This window comes from Urocitellus parryii, chromosome 3 (genome assembly GCF_045843805.1).
Source record: "Urocitellus parryii isolate mUroPar1 chromosome 3, mUroPar1.hap1, whole genome shotgun sequence".
Taxonomy (NCBI): Eukaryota; Metazoa; Chordata; class Mammalia; order Rodentia; family Sciuridae; genus Urocitellus; species Urocitellus parryii.
In genome coordinates this window covers 216,937,657-216,957,837 of record NC_135533.1, presented here as the reverse complement: position 1 = coordinate 216,957,837, position 20,181 = coordinate 216,937,657, and the positions used below count along the sequence as shown (strand labels likewise).

General features: G+C 50.6%; 2 protein-coding genes across 4 annotated transcripts in view; one reads left to right on the top strand and one right to left on the bottom strand.

The window, feature by feature from the left end:
- Window positions 1-15,634, bottom strand: part of Safb2 (scaffold attachment factor B2) — a 33,074-nt gene extending 17,440 nt beyond the window's left edge. Inside the window, exons 1-9 of one of the 2 annotated variants that reach the window (XM_026404350.2) lie at window positions 15,262-15,634; window positions 14,281-14,368; window positions 8,392-8,456; window positions 8,103-8,309; window positions 6,598-6,660; window positions 5,713-5,740; window positions 4,276-4,822; window positions 3,798-3,847; window positions 3,200-3,300 (exon numbers count right to left, since the gene is read on the bottom strand). In XM_026404350.2, coding sequence (XP_026260135.2) covers window positions 3,200-3,300; window positions 3,798-3,847; window positions 4,276-4,822; window positions 5,713-5,740; window positions 6,598-6,660; window positions 8,103-8,309; window positions 8,392-8,456; window positions 14,281-14,368; window positions 15,262-15,447 — 1,335 coding nt within the window. In that variant the 5' untranslated portion in view covers window positions 15,448-15,634. Of the gene's footprint in view, window positions 1-3,199; window positions 3,301-3,797; window positions 3,848-4,275; window positions 4,823-5,712; window positions 5,741-6,597; window positions 6,661-8,102; window positions 8,310-8,391; window positions 8,457-14,280; window positions 14,369-15,261 lie in introns of those variants that run through there. The other variant, XM_077796611.1, reaches the window with a different exon arrangement.
- A 134-nt stretch (window positions 15,635-15,768) lies between these two features.
- Window positions 15,769-20,181, top strand: part of Safb (scaffold attachment factor B) — a 30,068-nt gene continuing 25,655 nt past the window's right edge. For both annotated transcript variants that reach the window (XM_077796610.1, XM_077796609.1), the window contains exons 1-2: window positions 15,769-16,110; window positions 17,740-17,824. In XM_077796610.1, the coding sequence (XP_077652736.1) occupies window positions 15,922-16,110; window positions 17,740-17,824 (274 nt within the window). In that variant the 5' untranslated portion in view covers window positions 15,769-15,921. The remainder of the gene's footprint in view (window positions 16,111-17,739; window positions 17,825-20,181) is intronic.

Here is a 20,181-nt window from a genome sequence, read left to right as displayed (position 1 = left end):
AAGTGGAGTGCCAAACAACTAAAAAGCTTCTGTATAGGGGCTGGGGCTGTCGCTCAGCTGGTAGAGTGCTTGCCTTGCATGCACAAGGCCCTGGGTCTGACCCCCAGGACCAACAAGACGAAACAAAACAAACACTTCTGCCTAGCAAAGGAAAGGGTTAGGACGTGGAGAGAGCTGCAGAATGGGAGAAAAATCTTGGCCAGCTACTCCTCCAATAGGGAATTAGTATCCAGAATATAGAAAGAACTCAAAAAACTTAGCACCAAGTCAAAACCAAAAACCCCACAAAACACCAACCCAATAAATAAATGGACAAAAGAAACAAACAGAAACTTGTCAAAAGGAGGAAACACAAATGGTTGACAAATTGTCAGCTATCCCACTCACTCCTTGGAATTTTTCCAAAGATCCCAAAGCAGCATGCTACAGTGATCCAGCCACCTCAAGGTTTATAGAGCACAATTCAAGATAGCTAGATTATGGAATCAACCCAGATGCCCATCAGCAGATGAATGGATTAAGAAATTGTGGTGGGCTGGGGATGTGGCTCAAGCGGTAGTGCGCTCGCCTGGCATGCGTGTGGCCCGGGTTCGATCCTCAGCACCACATACAAACAAAGATGTTGTGTCCACCAAGAACTGAAAAATAAATATTAAAAAAAAAAAAAAGAAATTGTGGTGTATATCTACAATGGAGTTCTACTAAGCCATTAAAAAAAAAAAATCACAAAATTATGGCATTTTCTGGTAAATGGATTGAAAATGAAGAATGTCGTGTTAAGTGAAATAAGCCAAACTCAGAAACTCAAAGGTCTCATGCTAGTTTGTGTGGTTTTTTGTGGTGCTGGGGATTGAACCCAGGGCCTTGTGCAAGTGAGGCAAGCCCTCTACCAACAGATCTGCAACCCCAGCCCTCAAAGGTCTAATGTTTCCTCTCGTTCTGTGTAAGGCAGAGTAAGACAAAGAGGGAGGAAGGATAGGATCCAGAGTCAAAGATGCATTATCAGGAGCGAAAGGAAGTCAGGTGGAGCCCAGAAGGAAGAATGGGAGCGGGGAGAGAGGACAGGAGGGTAAAGGGGGAAGATCTTAACCTGAAATGGATTTCTATGCAGATGAGTTTGTCGGCATGAATACAGCTACTTTGCGAAAGTAGAAAGCTCCAAGTAAAAAAAAAAAAAAAAAAAAAGGGCAAGGGAAAAAAAAAAAAAAAACACCCAGTAACGTAGTGCATGGGTTCTTCTTTTTTAAAAAATATTTTTATTTATTTATTTTTATGTGGTGCTGGGGATCAAACCCAGGGCTTGGCCCATGCTAGGCGGGCGCTCTACTGCTGAGCCACAACCCCAGCCCAGTGCGTGGGTTTTTTAAAGGTATGTGCTATAATCCCTAAACAACAACATAACAGTTGGGAATGGTGGCATAGGCCTGTAATCCCAGCAGTTCAGGAGGCTGAGGAAGGAGGATTGCAAATTCAAGGCCAGCCTCAGCAACTTAATGAGACCCTGTCTCAAAATGCAATATAATGGCTGGGATGTGGCTCAGTGGGAGCACACCCTTGGGTTCAGCCCCCACAGAGGAATAGCAAACACAGCAAAAGTTATAGACAACAAACCAAAAGTCGCGCAAAGATGCGGTCCACAAGAAGGCAGACCAACAGGAGAAAGGGATTGGCGCGAAGGGAAACAGCATGGCAGTGACTGGTGACGCCACGGACTCAGGACGTGGAAAGAGCCGTGGACACGGCAGTCCTGGCCTCAGGCCCACCACTGATCCAGAGGGTCAGCCTGGGAGAGGCATTTTTCCTCCTGACCTCCGGGGTCCCCAGGGAGACACACCGCAGGGCCCTCGTGCCCGGGCTCTGCCGTCAGCCCTCCAGTCAGAGACGGGGCCTCACAGCTTCCCAGCCCCCAGCATCAGGGAACTGAGCCAAGAGGTTCCTTTACTTTGTCACTCTGAACGTCCTCACAAGGACACCACTTCCGAGGACAGATGAGACCCAGATGGGAGGAGACACCACGATAAGCTCTGGTGTCCCCATTCCTCACCACATGCCCCGGTCTCCAGCTCCTCAGAGCCTCCTCTGACCACTTCACCTTGTCCACCACCTTGAGCTTCTGGCCAGAGCCAAGTTCCTGGGGCAGGGCCATCAGTCACTCCAACCCCAGCTGAAGAGTTACCTCCCAGGTGGACACAAGGCCTCGCTGGGTGCGAGGAGCCTCCCTGAGGCACCCTGAGCCACGAGCACCTGGGATTTCCAGCAGTACCTACTGCGATGCCAGCCGCCGCAAGAGCTACCCAAGCCGGCTGTTCAGAAAAGCTCGACATGATGGACGCTTTCTCGGGTGCTGACTGCCTACTGCTCCCTGGATGGCTAATCAGCGACAAGATCAGCGACAGACTCAGGATGAGGCCATGCCAGAAACCTATAAAATTTTTCTGCCTGAAATCCTGCACCTTTCACACCATGAGGTCCTGAGGGTTGGCACGAGGCTGTTTCAGGCATTAACTCCAGGACAGCACAGTCATTTCTAATTGCCCTTCAGGGCCTGTGGGGGGCTTCTGAACTGTGTACTTTCTCTCCTGTGTATTCCAACAGCACTTTAGTGATTTCTTTTTTGGTACCAGGGATTGAATGCAGGGAGCCTAACCACTGAGCCACCCCCCCCACCTTTTATTTCTTGAGATAGGGTCTTGCTTTGTTGCTGAAGGTGAGCCTTGAACTTGGGATCCTGCTCTCTTGGCCTCCCATGCTGCTGGACTATAGGTGTACAGCACTGTGCCCTGCTAGTGATTGATCTTTAAACCACCATCACATTCCACTTTATCAAAGTACACATAAAACGCCAGAAGATAGAAAGGCCAAACACACACTTACCATTAAGGAAAACACCCCCAGCACACTGCTGTAAGTTTGCACAGGCCAGAAGAGTCTGTGTGTTTATGACAAGTCACAAAGACAGAGGGTCTTAGGTAATGGCTACCTACACACGGTCCCAAGCAGGGGTAAGACCGGAGCCTTCTGCCTTGCTTCCCAAGGGATCCTGATAACCCTGAACCAGAAACTAGGGCACACTACTGGGAGCTTGGTGGGTCTCCCCCTTTTGGACATTTAAGACCAGAAATGAGAATCAATGAAACCAACACAAGCAACAAGCTCTCTAGCTCCTTTTTTAACCCCAAATTTTTTAGGCTGCACATACCTTCCCGTATTTGCTGAAGAGGTTCTTCAGGTCAGTGGCACGGGTGGTGGAGGACAGCCCGCTGACCCACAGATTCCTTCCAGAACTGCTGCCCACACGGCCTGCGGGAGAGGGAGGTCATGGCACTCACCTCCAGGCACACGGGGAAGTGCCGCCGCCCCGAGAACTGCAGCCCCTTCTAGCACCCTTACTGTGCCCGGCGCCAATGCCTCTGCCTATGGCAGCGCAGGGCCACCAACCCACAAGGCGGACAGGGAAATTCTGCCAGCAGAAGGCGAGAGTCTCTGAGGCATAAGAGCAGAGCCATCTCCCATGGTGGAATCCTCTTTGGACGACTGCAGTGTCTGAGAGGGTCGCCTCACTATTACTCAACAGGTTGAAGCGTCCCCATCTTGGAATGCGAATCGCAGTATCCATAGACGAAGACCACGACCGACACAGCACAGCGCTCCCAACCACCCAACTCATCCCTAGAAACCATCAGCGGCTAACTGTGGCCGCCCAACATGATGGCCCGGACACGAGGGCCGACGCCAGGGCTGCGCGGCCCCTCCCCCAACACCAGCTAGTCCTCGCCCCCGCGACCGGGAACTCCTACCTTTTTCATCTTTAATGACTGGCTTTATATCTTTTTCTTCCTTAAAAGAGCTAGAGACAAAAGTTAATGTTACTCATACAGGAAAAAACGAAAGAGAACTAAATTAAAGGTATGATATGTGCTAAAACTGAATACCTACCAGAAAATTAGTCTGAAATAAAATTTTAAGACACCTTTGTAAGCTTATTTTAGAAAATCTGACCCCAAAAATACAATGTCAGATTCGTAAAAGTCAATGTCAATTCAATTAAGCTGAAGATAACAATTAACAATTTAAAAACACAACCATGGTAGGTTGATAAGAAATAAAGGAATGGAATCACCCATTAAAAATACACAGAGAAATAAACACTGTTGGGAGGTAAACTACAATTTCAGCAGTCTGGCTGGCCAATTGCAGAAAAAACAGCTTATGTGTGTCATTAAATGACCAATGAAAAGGAGATAGCGTCTGGTCTAAAACTGAGAAACAACAAACCTCATTTTCTGATCAGCGCCCTCACTGGTTGAGGACTCTTTAGGAGCCGGAGGGACTTCATTACAAGCTTCAAAATCAAACTTCTTCACGTCTTCTTTGCTATCTCTGGGCTCTGGGCTCGGAGCTTCCGTGGGCGCTTCCGCGGCCTCCTGGCTAGAGGCCTCCGCGAGCTCGGAGCCCGCGCTACTCTGCTCAACTGGCTTCTCTAGCCCTACAGGCTCACAGTCCGTCCTCGCGCCTTCGCCTGTCTGCTCCACGGGCTCCCTTTTCACTACCGCTAACAGGGTGTCTGCCTCGCTCCACTGAGCGCGTGTTGACTCGCTGGCCAAATCTAAATCTCCCTCCTCCTCCTCCTCCTCCTCCTGCTCTTCCTCCTCCTCCTCTTCCGGGTGGGCGCTGCCAAAAAGGTCCTCTTCCTCCGCAAGCTTTCTGTCTGGCCCCACGCTACTTGTATCCTGTGCAAATGGCTGCTCCAGCTCGGAACCTTCTTCTTTTACTGGCTCAGATTTACAAGTTTCCCCCAAAATGTCGAGTATTTTCTCATTTTCTACGGATTTAACAGGAATAGAATGGCACAAGGTTTAATTACCAGGGAAATAAAGCAATCACAATGTGGAACTGGCACGGCTGCCACACTAACACGAAGAGAACTGCTAGCTACACAGAGATTGGAAAACCCGCGGGTACACACAGTTACACTGGTTACACTACCTGCGCGCCGCCTACTAGGTAAGCCTCTACGCTACAGGGGAGAGAAAAGCCCCAGATTTAAACACCTACAACCCCTGGCTGTTTCAAGACAGACTTCCAAGTTTTGTGAGATCTGGGTCTTCCAACTTATCTTCCAATGTCCCGGTGCCGAATCAAATGCAATCACCGTGCACTGAACAGTTTAATTTCCAAACTTCTTTGATTTTCGGTTAACAAAACAGTTCAATGTGAAAACCAGAATCTCTTCCATCAGCAGGAGATAAAACACAGTCCAGAAGGGGAATGCGACGTTGGAATTTTCTTGAAGAAACTCTGCCTCCTCTTCTGGAGTCCAGTCACTTCTCGGGTTACCGAGCCCTGACACCAGCGTTAGCCTGCCTTACTGCGTTCACCAAATCGACTGCAGCAAAATATCACAAGATCTGTTTCATGTGTAGAAACACATGGAAGAAACCCAGGGGGAATTACTTAAATGCCACTCCATGTGGATAGAGATGAAAATCATCACTACAGCTCAACCAAAATGTCTGACCTCAAGAAGCCAGAACAACACTCTACAGATCTGGTGATACGTACGGGTTTCCAATCTCTGATCCTCGTACGATCTGGATTGTCCACCACTAGGGTAATTTACAAGACCATAACACAGCTTAAGATTTACACCACTTTAAATAAGAGTAGCGCGAAAAATTCCAAACCATACTGTCGTGTTTCTCTTATCAGTACCTGGCTCCAAGAGAGGTTCTTCAATATCCTATTTAAGAAAGACAAGAAAAGAAAAAGCAGATTCACAGTCACCCTAAAAGCTGCATGGGCACGTTCCCCGCAGACTCGGCTTCAGACTCCGGTAAGGAAAGGCCTGTTTCCAGACTCTCCAAACACCCCATCCTACAGCACCACAGCCACCACACTCTCACACGGCCACTTCCTCTGGGACCAGTGGGATGGCAGTGGCAACTCCAGCCTGCCCCGTTCACTCCCAAATCTGGCCACCATACTCTGTCCCCGAAATGATCAAGGCCACCATAGTTGGCAGGGGCTCCTGGGTCAAAGCAGAGGTTCTACAGCCTATTGCTGCACCTCACAACTGATTGGGGTAGAAAAACCATCTCCCCAGGGCCAGCTGTTATTTGTAACCAGAAGTTGTCATGTTTAACAGACCAGACCTCTCTCTTCCCTGCTGCAAACCTCCCGACTACCCCTCCAGGAAGCAATCACACCCTCCCTGGCTAGGACAGCTGAGCCCTGCTTCTGTACTCCCACCCTGCCTTCTTAGCCACTGCCCACACCATGGCTCCCATTTCTTATTCCCTGTGCTAACTCCAGGCCTGGATTCAGACAGGACTCCTGAGAAACTTGGAGGCACGTTCATGCCGACCAACTGCTTCCTCGCAGCACTTGCTCCTGGTCACATCCCTGTGGGTTCTGTAAGAGCCCATCATTCCAAACTCTGAGACTGAGACTGCATCCATTCTACCAAGTACCCCCAGCCCCGGCTCAGCGTCAACACTCAGTCCACACCCTTCTCCCACACGTACTTTCTCTCACTGAGGAAAAACCAACTGTTGTTCATCAACGTCTCTAAAATCGCAGACTCAGATGATATCTTACCGGAATCACTTTGAAGTCCAATGATGAAGCTTCCAAAGTGCTCTCGAAGCCTTCCCCATCCACCTGAAAAAGGAGATAGAGCGTTACTTTGTGGGCACCAGGGCTGTGAATGCTAAGGCCTGCAATTTGCCACCTTCTAGCCACTTGTGTCCCTGTCCTTCAAGTGCCTGTGGCCACATGCAGATCCACTGTGAGATCACTCAGTTTTCCCCTCCCCCTGTCCCTGCACTGCACCACACCTGTGTCCCACAGTGGCTCACAGGTGGTGGGCGCGCTGTCTGCTGACTGAAGAATAGGAAACCGACTTCCAGGGCAGGTTCTAAGCACCGGTGGTTTACTTCCACTACCCAAGCCCAACTTTTCCAAAGTAGAAATCAAAACGTGAGCCACAGGGCTGGGGATGTGGCTCAAGCGGTAGCGCGCTCGCCTGGCATGCGTGCGGCCCAGGGTTCGATCCTCAGCACCACATACCAACAAAGATGTTGTGTCCGCCGAGAACTAAAAATAAATATTAAAAATTCTCTCTCTCTCTCCCCTCTCTCATTCTCTCTTTAAAAAAAAAAAAAAAAGTGAGCCACAATTTAAAATCGGAAACTCCTCCAATTTCACTTGATAGCAATAAATAGGCACTTTTTTGTAGGATTTTTTTTTAAGCAGTGCCAGAGATGGAACCCAGGACCTTGTGCATGCTAGGCAAGCAGTCTGCCACTGAGCTACATGCGGGCCTTCAAGCTTTTATGATAGTAAAGCACAGTGATCCCTCCTTTTTCTAAATCAGAACCTAGGACCTAGATGCCTTCCAGAAGCAGGAAATGAGAAAGCAAGCACACCCTGGAAATGGCAGAAATGGCACCATGGCAGGGTGCGAAGAAAAGAGGGCAAGCCAGCTGCTCCACGCCACTCCCTGGACGAGTGGATTGCGAGTCTGGAGCTCACAACTTCCAACGTCAGGGTTAAGATTCAGTCCTATAAGGGCCTTTTTCCCCAAAGGCGAAAGCTAAAATGCCTTAAAATAAAATAACCACCTACAATGGCTGGGCACGTGTCACAGTCAGGTTGAAATGACAGTGATAGGGTGGCGTGAGCCACAAGCGTCTGGTCTGTCATTCCGAGCACCTCCCCAACAGTAGGAGGGCCCGGATGGCGGGTGAGTGACCATTTGTTAACTCTTTATTCACGCTCCACGTTAAACACACACATATAACCTTCTTAAAAGGAAAAGACTCTCACTAACTGTGTCAGCCGTCTGTTTGATGGCTCACAACATCACAACACGCGGAGAAAGGGTCTGCCCGCCAAATAATCTCCGATACTCACCATGCTCTACTTCAAAGCCATCTACTGTTTAACTCCTGACCCGCGCGGTGCTTAAATGGAGGTAATTGCTACCAGGGCCGGGCCCCCGCCAGGAGCCCAAGGGATGAGCCCAGGCTCCCCCACACCAACAGCCCGACTGCTGGGTGCCTGGGGCTGCTCGCACACACCCGCGTCTCCAAGTTACCTACAGCGTGTTCCGTGAGCTGAGCTGGAAGCTGTCCCAGCCGCGCAGCCACGTACTCTTTACTGCGGCAGAAGGAGGCGAGAATGCCGTCGGGGGCGCTGTCCTCCCCAAAGTCTGCAGCGCCACTGCTCTGAGCCTCAGCCCCGTCCAGAAGGCGCATGTCCACCACGCCCGTGTCCTGCAAACTCTCCAAACCTGCTTCCACGTCCTCCTGAGAGGAGAGGACGGGCATGAGCAAGGCTGAGCAGAGCACGCAGGGCTGCTGCGGCCACCTCCCCTTCATCGCCATGTACCTGCCCATCTCTGGAGTCTTCTTCCAGGCCGTTGTCCTCTGTGCCCTCCTCCTCCACCTTTTGTCCTGAACACAGAATAACAGCCCAGTCAGCTAGCGCGCAGGCGCTGGACTCAGGAACTCACACAGGACAGACTGCAGTCCTTGGCTAGACTGGGTTACAAAGGAAACGAAAAGTGTCTTTTTCTATCATGTAATTTTGTCTCCACTGATGTTCTAAGCAAGCCACCAGCTCTCACAGGAACAGCCAAGGTGTCAGTAACCTCTCTAGGTATTGATATTTTTCACAAAGTAACTATAAGGTTCAAAGCACTTCAAAAGCACTCTAATCACCTTCCTTCCCTAAAAGAAGAAACCGCAGAAGACAAGGGTTTAAAAAAATAATAATAAAAGAAACTATGATGCCCTCTAATCATCAGAGAACTGCATCCTAAGCCAGGGTAAGGGGCGGGGCAGCCCTACCGCGTGAAGGAACAGGAAACCAACTTACAGGGTCCCATTCTGAGCACACAGGGGCCAAACCAACCACACAGCAACAAACCACCACGCTGGACTATCAACTTGCTGGACCTCCCTACCCGCCACCCACTGTAAGCAGGTCACCTGTTTTGTCACTTTTCAGCTCAGCAACAATTATTTTCTGTAAGGCAAAAAGGCAAAGGTTGCCCTAAAGTCAAGAGCCACCCTGGGTCTTCTGAAGGCTGAAGAATTTCACAGTCACAGAGGCACTGCCGGGGGAGGGATGCTGGGCCTGGCGGGAGGGGAGGAAACTTCAAGACTTGAGAGGAGGACAAGCTCCCTGGGCTGCACACTGCTCCAGTTCTGAAAACTGTGCATGGTGTCCGTGTGCAGCACGCAAACAAACCTGATGAAAATGCACATGCACGCGTGCACTCCGTCTCAAAAGTGGGTGTGGCCCAGGTACCCAGGGAAAGCAAGTTCGGGTGCATTTTTACTCATAAATGATACCCAGAGGTTCTAGTGTTTGGGGCGATCTGGCATGCCCGAGATATTTCTGGTTGTCACAACTGGGGGATGCTACCAGCACCTAGTGGGTAGTGCCAATGCTGTTCAACACCATGCCGTGCTCAGACACAGCCCTGTCACAGAGTCATCTCACCTGTCAACAGTGCTGAGGTAGAAAAGCCTGACAGGGTCTCATGACCTTAAAAACAGACTCTCAAAGAATATTTGACAGGGCTGGGGATGTGGCTCAAGTGGTAACGCGCTTGTCTGGCATGCGTGCGGCCCGGGTTTGATCCTCAGCACCACATACAAAGATGTTGTGTCCACCGAAAACTAAAAAATATTAAAAAATTCTCTCTCTTAAAAAAAAAAAAGAATACTTGACAGCCTTTGCATCTTTACCTTACAGAAAATAATTGCTGCTGAGTTGCAAAGTGACAAAACAGGTGACCTCCTGTAGGTGGCGGGTAGGGAGGACCAGCAAAGTAACAGTTCAGCATGCTGGTTTGTTGGTCTGTAGAGATCCTCAGCCCCCAGCCCCAGCCCCTACACTGGTTTAGGCTGCAGTTTTCTGATTACCGATCACAACATTTTATGTTCCTTTTTATTTTTGGAAAAACCCCTGTCCTCTGTACTTTCTTCAAAACAAAGACATCAACTTCTATTAAAATGTCTGTACACATGCAGGCTGGATATGTGGCTGCACCTGTAAAACACAGGGGTACCAAACCCAAAGCCCCACCACCTGGGAAGGTGAAGCGCTGTTACATGTGAGAGACCTCGGCCACAGAGTGCAGGTGAGTATGCTTCCTGTAAGCATATAAGTACACTTACGTGTTCCAGGTTATCTACAAGTACTCTCTCTAGTTCTAAAAATAAACAAGGAAACCTACCTCTCTGATTGAAGTTCCACCCTGCAGGATCTGCACGCTACACACTCGCAGCAGCCCATGCCCTGCTCTCATGGCTGGGCCTGGGAGCTTCTTAACACTCGCAGCAGGCTCCCTGGCTTCAATATCCACAAGTGACATGAGAGAGAATCTGGCTCAGCTCCAAAGCTCAGAACCCAAACTCTGCTGTCCTGCCTCCCATCATAAGTGAGCACAGTCACTCCTTCTGAAATACATGCTTTAAATATGTTTGGTAATCGCTCCTAATTTCTAAGCCCCCAAATATCCACAAAGGATGTAAAGAGGAGGCACACATACCAGAAGCTTCCCAAACAGGAGGGGGCAAGAGGCCAGTGCTGCAGATGGACAGCTCCTCAACTCCCAGTGGCTGATCTGCACTAACTGAAAGGCAAGCGACGGGGACATGGGTGGGAAACTAAAGCTTACTCTGGCCTATTCCAATTTGGAATCCCCCCAAAATATTTACTTTTTAGTTGTAGTTGGACACAATGTCCTTATTTACTTTCATGTGGTGTTGGGGATCGAACCCAGGGCCTTGTCTGTGTTAGGCATGTGCTCGACTGCTGAGCCACAACCCCAGTCCTCACTTTGCATCTTAATCTTTCAAAATCCACTGTCAAGTCTTCAACAATTTTTCCTGTTTAGATGGATGAGGGGAGAAGACTCATGTTTCATCCGCACTAAGGACGTGAAGTTCTGGAATCCGTGCAACTCAGCTGCACGATGATCAGAAATGATTGGCTAATTCCTCCCAATCAGACCCTTTCGTGGAAACACAAGGATCTTCTTTTAACCTTCTAGCCATCAGGGTCCAGCACGTCACGTAAGGAACCTCATGCCCAGACCCTCCAGAGGGAGGTAGCTCACTCAGTCTAACTCTGCCTGGGGACCCGGGCCACCGGTTTCTTCTCTTTGGACTTGGCAATTTCCATTTAGAAAGAAGGGGAAGGGACCAGAAGCGCTTTAATCCCTCAAGAGCCAAGGCTATGAAAGTTTTCTCTACACTCATGGAAGTAACCACTGTCCAAGCTTTGCGGACAAAATGCTAATTCCAAGTAGTTTTGAGTTGACCTGCTTTAAAGCAGTCTTTCAGACAAGCGTGTGAATAACTAACAGCTAAACTTCTACTAAGGTTGAGTTGGTTTAATGATTCAAAGATCCTGATAGAAGCCAAGGACATTTGAATTAATACGCCCTGAATCTGTTTTAAATGAGTACCTACATTAAAAAGTTTTAAACTATTATTTTCACAAATATTCAGAAACATACTTTCAGATCACAAATAACATCTCGTCAGAAGCCACCTGTGTGCTACAGAGTCTAGTCCATTCAGTGTCCCTAGCTCAAAGACGATCCAGTGTTGAAGTCAGGGTCTGAAAGGTCCAAACGTGTTGAAGACCTGGTCCCCAATGAAGTAACGACCAGAGATGAGGCTTTTCGGAACCAACTGCACCATGTTGCTCTAACCTCCAGGGTGGACGACGAAGTCTGCGGGCTGAGTGATGTATAGGAACCCTGAGAGGTGGGAACTGCAGGCAGGTAGGCAGGTAGGCATGGCTGGAGGAAGCAAGTCACTGGGGGATTGTCCTGGGAGATCGTGTCCTGTCCCTAGCCCCCCCACCCCCTTCCTGGACTCATGAGTTGAGGTTTGCTCTGCCATGATGCTCTGCCTGACCTCTGGCCCAAGGCAATGGAGCCAGTGGACAGTGGACTAAAACCTTAAGCCAAAATAAACCTTTTATCCTCTAAGTTGTTTGTGTCCAGTATTTTGGTCACAGCAAAGAAAAGCTAACACAAGAACAAAAAGATACATCAATGTTTCAAAGTTAATTTTAACTTAGACTTTAACCTCTTAAAACACATGGGTTAGTATGTCTTAGGAAGAAGTTGTACTTCTTTGAAAAAGTGCTAAAGAAATACAGTGAGGACTAGGGCTGGGGCTGGGGCTGAGTGGTAGAGCACTCGCCTAGCACATGTGAGGTACTGGGCTCAATCCTCAGGACCACATTAAGGTAACTAGATAAATAAACTCATTGTGTCCATCTACAAACTAAAGATAAACATAAAAAAAATTGTTAGAAAACATAACATATACTATGTATCATATAAAAACATGACGCTAGTTATATTTTTACTTTCTAAGCAACTATCCTCCATTGCCTGAATTTAGTACCATCTGGATGGAGCATGTACGGCTGGGAGATTTTTTAGTTATAGGTGGACACAATATCTTTATTTTATTTTTACGTGGTGCTGAGGATAGAACCCAGTGCCTCACGCATGGTAGGTGAGCGCTTTACCTCTGAGCCACAGCCTAAGCCCAACTGTGAGAATTTTCACATGGCACCTTTCCAGAAACAATTCTAGGAGTTGGGGATGTAGCTCAGTGGCGGAGCACTTGTCTAGCATGCACAGGCCCAGCACCACAAATAAAAATAAACAATCTGGGCATGGTAGCCCATGCCTAAGTGGCTTGGGAGGCTAAGGTAGGAAGAGGGCAGTTCAAAGCCAGCCTCAGCAACTTAGTAAGGCCCTGTCTCAAAATAAAAAAAGGGTGGGGATGGGTCTCGTTGGTTAAGCGCCCCTGGGATCAATCTCTGGTACCCCACCCCATGATTTTAAAAAAGATTAATTGTAGATGGACACAATAAATTTATTCATTCTTTTAAATGTGGTGCCGAGGATCAAATGCAGTGCCTCACACGTGCTAGGCAAGCGCTCTACCACTGAGCCACAACCCCAGCCCCTTCCCCAAATTTTTATTAAAAAATAAATAAGAAAACATCAAGTGTGGTTGCACACACCTATAATTCCAGCCACTCAGAAGGCTGAGGCAAGACGATCACAAGTTCAAGGCAACTTAGCAAGACTCTCTCTCAAAATAAGATGTAAAAAGAGCTGGAGACGTAGCTCAATGGGACTATACCTGAGGGTTCAACCCTCAGTGCCATGAAAAGAAATACAAGTCATCACACAGAAGTCTCAGATCATATTGTCCCCATCACTGTAAAATCTAATGTGAACAATAATTAAACAACCAGAGTTCTGGAGTTTCAATATTTAAAACCAAGTGCTTTTGAAAATAACCAGTACCAGCCACAAAAAAGAATGAAGTCCTGATGTGTCATATGGCTGGGCCTTAAAAAAAAAAAAGGCAGCTAAATGACGGGGGCTGGCAGGAAAGGCCACTGGAGCCCACTCACATGGAACACCTGCAACGGGTGACTCCAGAGTCAATGGGGGCTCCTGGTTGTGGGGGCTGGACAGACAGGGACAGGAGAGTGATGGCTAATGGGCTGGGGTCTCCTTTTGGGGGAAGGAAATGTTCTGGGATGAAGACAGTGGTGGTCAGTGCATGATCTCGTGAACACAATAAAAACCCCTGAACTGGACACCCTAGGAATCAAGATTTGTGAATTCTATCTCAATTGTTGGAAGAAACATACTGGTAAGACATAAGCTGGGTACAAATACCCAAACAATCTATTTTGGATCCTAGACAGGAGGAAGGGCTCTATTTAGTCTCGGGCTGGTGTTATTTTCCTTGGTTTGTTACTTTTTGAACAAGGAAGGGAGCCAAGCAAGTGCCACACTGAGTTGCTCAGAACAGAGGGCAGCCCAGGCCGTGCTGCACCGGGCTCTTTTCAAGCCCTGTGTGCCCTATACTGGGGACTGCAGGGGGGTCGTGGGGGGCTTTACCACAGAGCTCCACACAGCCCTTTTCATTTGTTTGAGACAGGGTCTCATTCAGTTGATTGGGGCCTCTGAGTGGCTGAGCTTAACCTTGAACTAGTGCTCCTCCTGCCATGGCCTCCCAAGGCGCTGGGTTTAATGTGTATTTCAACTTTATCTGGCACTGTGCACCTGGCGCACCTACTTAGCAGGTAGTGAAGAGCAAGCCTAGTTCTTAGAGGGGACGCTGATGGCCAGCAAAGTCCTCCTCCCAGCCTGCGGGGCAGGAAGTGTACAAGAGCCACTCCTGGGCTCCAAGCAGCCAAGAGTCAAGTGGTTACCTTTAACACATCTCTTGGTCGTCCTCCTGCTTGTGGTTTCCAACTCGATGCCAACTTCGTCAGGATCTTGCCCTTCTTCCTTAACCGCCTATTAGGAGGAGATGATGATTTTTTACAAGGTCATTAAGAGCTGGGCAGCAGCACACACTGTTCTTTGCAAGTAGCAACTCCCCAGTAAACAACAGCGAACTCCACTTCTGTTGTGCAGGTTGCAAGCCTAACACAGGACCATCCCAGAACAAGTGGGTTCTCCTTGGGCCCAAGGCCCAGAAGACAAAGGGGAGGCAGGCAGTGACCCTGGCCCCAGAACTCACCTCAGAGCCCCACCTTGCACTTTTAAGTTATACCCCGGGACAACAATGAGAGAGCGCGCCGGCCAGGCCAAGGGCTGGGTGGGTGGCCTCACTCATCAGGGCCTTCCCCTCCTGGTCCAGGACTCACAGGCCTCTGCGCCCAAGGAGCTTGTTCCAGTTGGGACCCTCCCCCGACGACTGGGGGATGTGCCTCTAAGGAGGGACACAGGACGCGTGACCCTGGCAGGGAGCTGGAGCAGCAGCACCTCAGTGGAGGTGGCCACGCAGGTGACATCTCAGACAGACCCGAGATGACCCCAGGCTCCAGCCAACCTGGGGGCTGGAGTGGAGGACGGATGAGTGCAAAGGCCCTGGGGCAGGGGCGGGCAGCGCCTCCCCGTGCGGCCAGCTCTTCAGTTCCCCCGTTCTCCAGAGCAGGAGACCGAGGTGCAGCAGGACCGGCGGTCGCCGCCAAGGTCACAGCGCCCAGCCCCGACCCAGCCCCGCGACAGGTTCGGGGCCGCACCGGGGCGCAGGCGGGAGGGGGCCGGGAGGCGAGGCACAGAGAGGGACGGAAGCGGGCCAAGGTCACACAGCCGCCCGCTCCGGACAGCCGCGGCCGCGGTGACAGCCCGAGCGGGGCCGTGCCCGAGCCGCCCGCGCCACCCCCGGGGCCCGGCCGCCTCACCTTCTTGAGCCGCTCCATCAGGACGCTCTTGTTGCCGCCCGTGTCCAGGTTCCGCTTCTTGAGCTCCGCCCGCAGGTCGATCACCCGCAGCTCGCTGAGTCGCCGCGTCCCAGCCTCCGAGGGGCCCGGGCCGAGAGCGGCAGCGCCAGAGCCCATGTCTCCCGACCCCGCCAGGGCCTCCGCCATCCCCGCTTTGCGGTCGCCGCCACTGACTCTACCACACCGCCGGCGGCTGTAGCGGCTCTGAGCACAAAATGGCGCCGCCAGAGAGGAAAACGCACTCGCTTCCTCCCGCCCCGCTTTGCGGCCGCGCACGCGCGCCGCTTCCACTAGCGTTCTCCGCGGCACCCGCGCGAGCGCGTCGAGCTGCTTGACTTCCCCCCGCCACAAGGCGCCTGCGTGAGTCCTGCAGCACGCAGGCGTCGCGGCGGCCGGTCGGCAAGGCGCAACGCGCCGGCGCAGATCTCTCCGAAGTTCTCTGCACGCATGTGCAGAGGCGACCCGGAGCGTCGGCCTCGCGCCGGATACGCCTGCGCAGAAGCGAGGCGCGCCGGGGCGGCTGGAGCGGTTCCCTTGCAGGCGGCGCCATTTTGTGCGAGAAGCCGAAATAAAACCGGCCTGGTTCTGTGTGAGGTGGGTGTCGGAGCCAGGGTCCCTGGAATGGCGGAGACTCTGTCTGGGTTAGGAGATTCGGGTGCGGCGGGTGCGGCTGCTCTGAGCTCCGCCTCGTCGGAGACCGGGACGCGGCGCCTCAGCGACCTGCGGGTGATCGACCTGCGGGCGGAGCTGAGGAAACGGAATCTGGACTCGAGCGGCAACAAGAGCGTTTTGATGGAGCGGCTGAGAAAGGTGAGGCGCGGGCGGGCCGCGGGCGCTGGGGCCGGCGGGCGGGCGGGGCGGCCGCCAAGGTCACGGCGCGGGGCTCCGGGCTCCGGCGGGAGGCGCGGGCGGGGGCGGCGCGGGTCGCGGCGCCGGGGCGGGAGAGACCGGCCGCGCCCCCCGGGGGCGCTGGGGTTCCTCACGCCGCGGCCGGCGCCGGGCCGGGGGAGGGGGCCGCGTCGGCCTTCCCGGCGTGGACAGGCCCGCGGGGCTGCTGCGGTCCTCGAGGCGCGACCCCGGCGCGCTCCGCCCGTTGCTGCCTCGGCCGTCCCCCGGTGCCCTGGCCTCGGTCGTGTCTGCGGGAAGGGCACTGACCGCGCGCCGGCGGGACTGGCCGAGCCCGGCAGCCTGCCTCGAGTTCGGTTCCCCCGCCGTCACCGGGGTGCGACCTGGGACCCCGTCTCCGCCGTGAGCCGTGCCCAGTGGCGTGTCTGCGGTGGCTGTCCCCGAGGGCAGGGCAGGGCAGGGGCTTCCCGGGGCCGTCAGGGCGGAGTGCCGGAGGCGGCGTGCACCTGCTGCGGTGCCCCCAGCCGGGGAGCTCCTGGGCCTCGCCGAGGCTTCTGGAACCGTCTACAGACAGAACCCAGCAGTTGAAGTGGGTTTGAGCAGAACCCGGTGGGGGTGCAGGCCGGGCCCGAGTGTGTGCCAGGAGCCGAGGCCCCGGGTGCTGGCCAAGACAAAGCGGCAGCGGCACGGAGAGGGGTCGTCAGGGAGACCCGACTGCAAGCCCAGCTTCTGCGAAGGTCACCGCTGACATGACCGCGCCGGTTTGCAGAGTGCCTCATTGGTGCCGGCCACTGTGCTGAGCTGGGGCCTTTCAAGTGAATGGCAAATTCTCGGGGAGAAAGATGGGACCTGCCAAGAAATTCTTATGATCCGTGGTTCTATGAAGCAGGGCCACCTAGTGATGGAGAGGGAGATCTCTGGGCAGTGTGTTTGAGATGGCCTTGGGGTGCAGCAGGCTCCCTGACCTTCATGGTCCCATGCCTAACCCGACTGGAACTCAGGCAATGAGTGGTCGTGCTTACCCACAGGACCCAGGCGGGCATGGCCGGGAAAGGGGTGGCTGGTCACTGCTGGGCCAAGTAGCACTTTGCTGGGTCAAGTCAAAGGAAATGAGAATGTACCTTTTCCTTTCTGAGTTTTTTTTTTTTTTTTTTTGGCTGGGAACAAGATGAACCAGAAGAGCTGGAGATGAGTTTGTTTTTAAGAGTCCTTGCAGCAGCCTGAGGAAAAGACCAGACTCAGGGTTAGGTAAATCTGCCTCAAACCACAGTTCAGACCTCCAGCACCCTGCTGGCAGGCAGAGCAAGAGAACAAGTGACCAGCTGTGGTAGATAGGTGTGCACTGGGGAAGAGCATTTTCAGGTCTGTGTTAGCTCTGTTTCAGGATGGGATTCCCATTTCACTTGAATGTTCTGTGAAAGTCTGTGTGTGCTGTGGGTTTGTTGGTTTGTTTGTTTGTTTTGAGACACTTTGTTGCCCTGCCCAGCCCTGAACTCCTAGGCTCCAATGATCTTCCTTCCTTAGTTTCCTGAGTGGCTGGAATGGTAGGTACATATTGTGTCATTTGGTCAGCTTTTCTTTACTTCCCTTTAGGCAATTGAAGATGAAGGTGGTAATCCTGATGAAATTGAAATTACCTCTGAAGGAAGCAAGAAAACACCAAAAAGATCCAGCAAAGGTATCAAGGACTTATACACGTGTGCTGTTTCTTGCTTATCTGGTTGTGATTTTGGACCTGTGACAATCAAGAATCCTTTGGGGGACCTTTGCCTTGTCATTCAAGTTCTATTTCCCACAGTACCTGGGAATTCTAGCAGAGGGTTTACCTTGTTTTTGGATTTGTCAGTAGCCCTTGTTTAACCAAACCCTTTTTGCGGGGTGGTGGATACCTTCATGTTGAACCCAGGGAGCTTTGCTACTAAAATATATCCTCAACCCTTTTTGTGTTTTAATTTCGAGACAGGGTCTTGCTAGATGGCTTAGGTCCTCGTTAAATTGCTGAGGCTGCTCTCAAACTTGAGATCTTCCTGCCTCAGCCTCCTGAGGTGCTGGGATTATAGGTGTGCCCTACTGTAACTGGCCAAATAGAGTGTTTAGGTTGCTTGGGTCTCCTGTTGCTCTAACTTGCTAGAATGTAAAGTTTCTTTGAATACCACCTGACCAATAAAGAATGGTCACATTTCTTTCAAAAACTGCCTGTAGGATGAAAGCCAGGTTCACAGAACATTAACCTTCATCATCTGATCCGTTCTCTCCCACTTCCTCTCTCCCTCTATTCACTCTTGGCCCTCTGGACCTTGGTTTTCGTGTCTCACCCGCCTCTCTTTCCCATCTCTCTGTGTTCAGGGCCTTGTTCATCCAGAGACAGCTTCTGATCTCATTGATAGCAGCTCACCTCAGGTCCTCTGCACTCCCTTAGCCTAATTCCCTTGAACCTTGTTCAGTGTTTAGCTATCCTGCTTTGTGTCGTGACTAGATTTTTTAGGATGGGAAGATTTTTGCCTTGTCTTCTTTTCCCTTGGTAGTTTGTCTTCGTATTTTGAAAGAATCATCTAAAGCTATGCATTTGGGCCTCTTCAATTATCTTTTGATAATTGAAGGCCGTGGTGTTCAGACCTCAAACCTAAATACTGCTGTGTACCTGCCTGTCACAAGGAATGGGGTTTGAAGTGTCCCAGAGACAGGCCCAGTGTCCACCATATTTTGGAAGATAGGTCCTGGGAGAGCAGCCCCAGTGATCTCACACGAAATGAAGTCACTTGAGTACATTTTGCATTTTTGGCTTTGCCCAAATAAACCTCTGTGTAGAGGAAAAGATTGCTAGAGGGTTGACATGCCTGTGGGCCTCCTTTTTTATTTCTTTTCCATTTAGTAAAAAAAAAAAAAAAAAAAAAATGCTTTTGGGCTGGGCTGGGGCTCAGTGGTAGAGCACTTGCCTAGCATGTATAAGACACTGGGTTTGATTTTCAGCACCACATGTAAATAAATGAGTAAAATCAAGGTCCATCAACATCTAAAAAGATTAAAAAAAAGAAATGGTTTTGCTAAAGTTTTATAAAATACATGTATTTATGTCTGGTGCAGTGGCCCACTCCTTTAATCCCAGCAGCTGGGAGGCTGAGGGAGGAGGATCCCGAGTTCAAAGCCAGCCTCACAAAAGTGAGGCATTAAGCAACTCAGTGAGACTTTATTGCTAAATAAATACAAAGAAGGACTGGGGATGTGGCTCAGTGGTGAGTGCCCCTGAGTTCTGTTTCCTGTGCCCTCCAGCCACCATTCCCCCCCAAAAACCAAAATATGCATTTAAGTAAAAATGAGAACTTCTTCCCAGTCAGGTAGCCACTCAGTGGTAAAAGTTGGGGCATAATGTCCAGATATTCTGTGTGTATTCTGTCATTTAAAAGTAGACATACGAATAGACACATACATGTATGTACTTATTTCTCTAAAAAATTTTAGTCGTGGGCCTGGGGTTGTGACTCAGCGGTAGAGTGCTCGTCTAGCACTTGCGAGGCTCTGAGTTCAATCCTCAGTACCACATAAAAATGAATAAAATAAAGGTATTTAAAACATTTGTTTAGTCTTCTTATTCAAAATTCTCTATAATTTGCTTTTTTCACTCAATATGGTAAGGACAAAAGAAAAATGATCAGGCCTTGTCCTTTTATAACACCCTAACAGTAATTTTCCACATCAATGTATTATGATTTGCCTTATTAACTCTCCTTACTATTAGTCTGTTGAGGGCTTTCTTTGTTTTCAGTTTTCATTGTTGTCACAAACCAGAAATTCCTCTTTGAAGTTAAGATAATTTTTTGTTTTGTTTGTTGAGCTGAGGTCCTGCTGTGTTGCCTAGACTAGTCTTGAACCCCTGGGCTAAAGTGATCCTCTGGACTTAGCCTCCCAAATAGCTGGAACTTTAGGCACGTACCACTGTGCCTGGAAAAGGAAGATATTTTTTGATAAGTAAAAGAAGTTTGAGGTTAAAGGGTATGATATTTTAGTTTGAAATAGTTATTAGAAAAATAGTTTTCC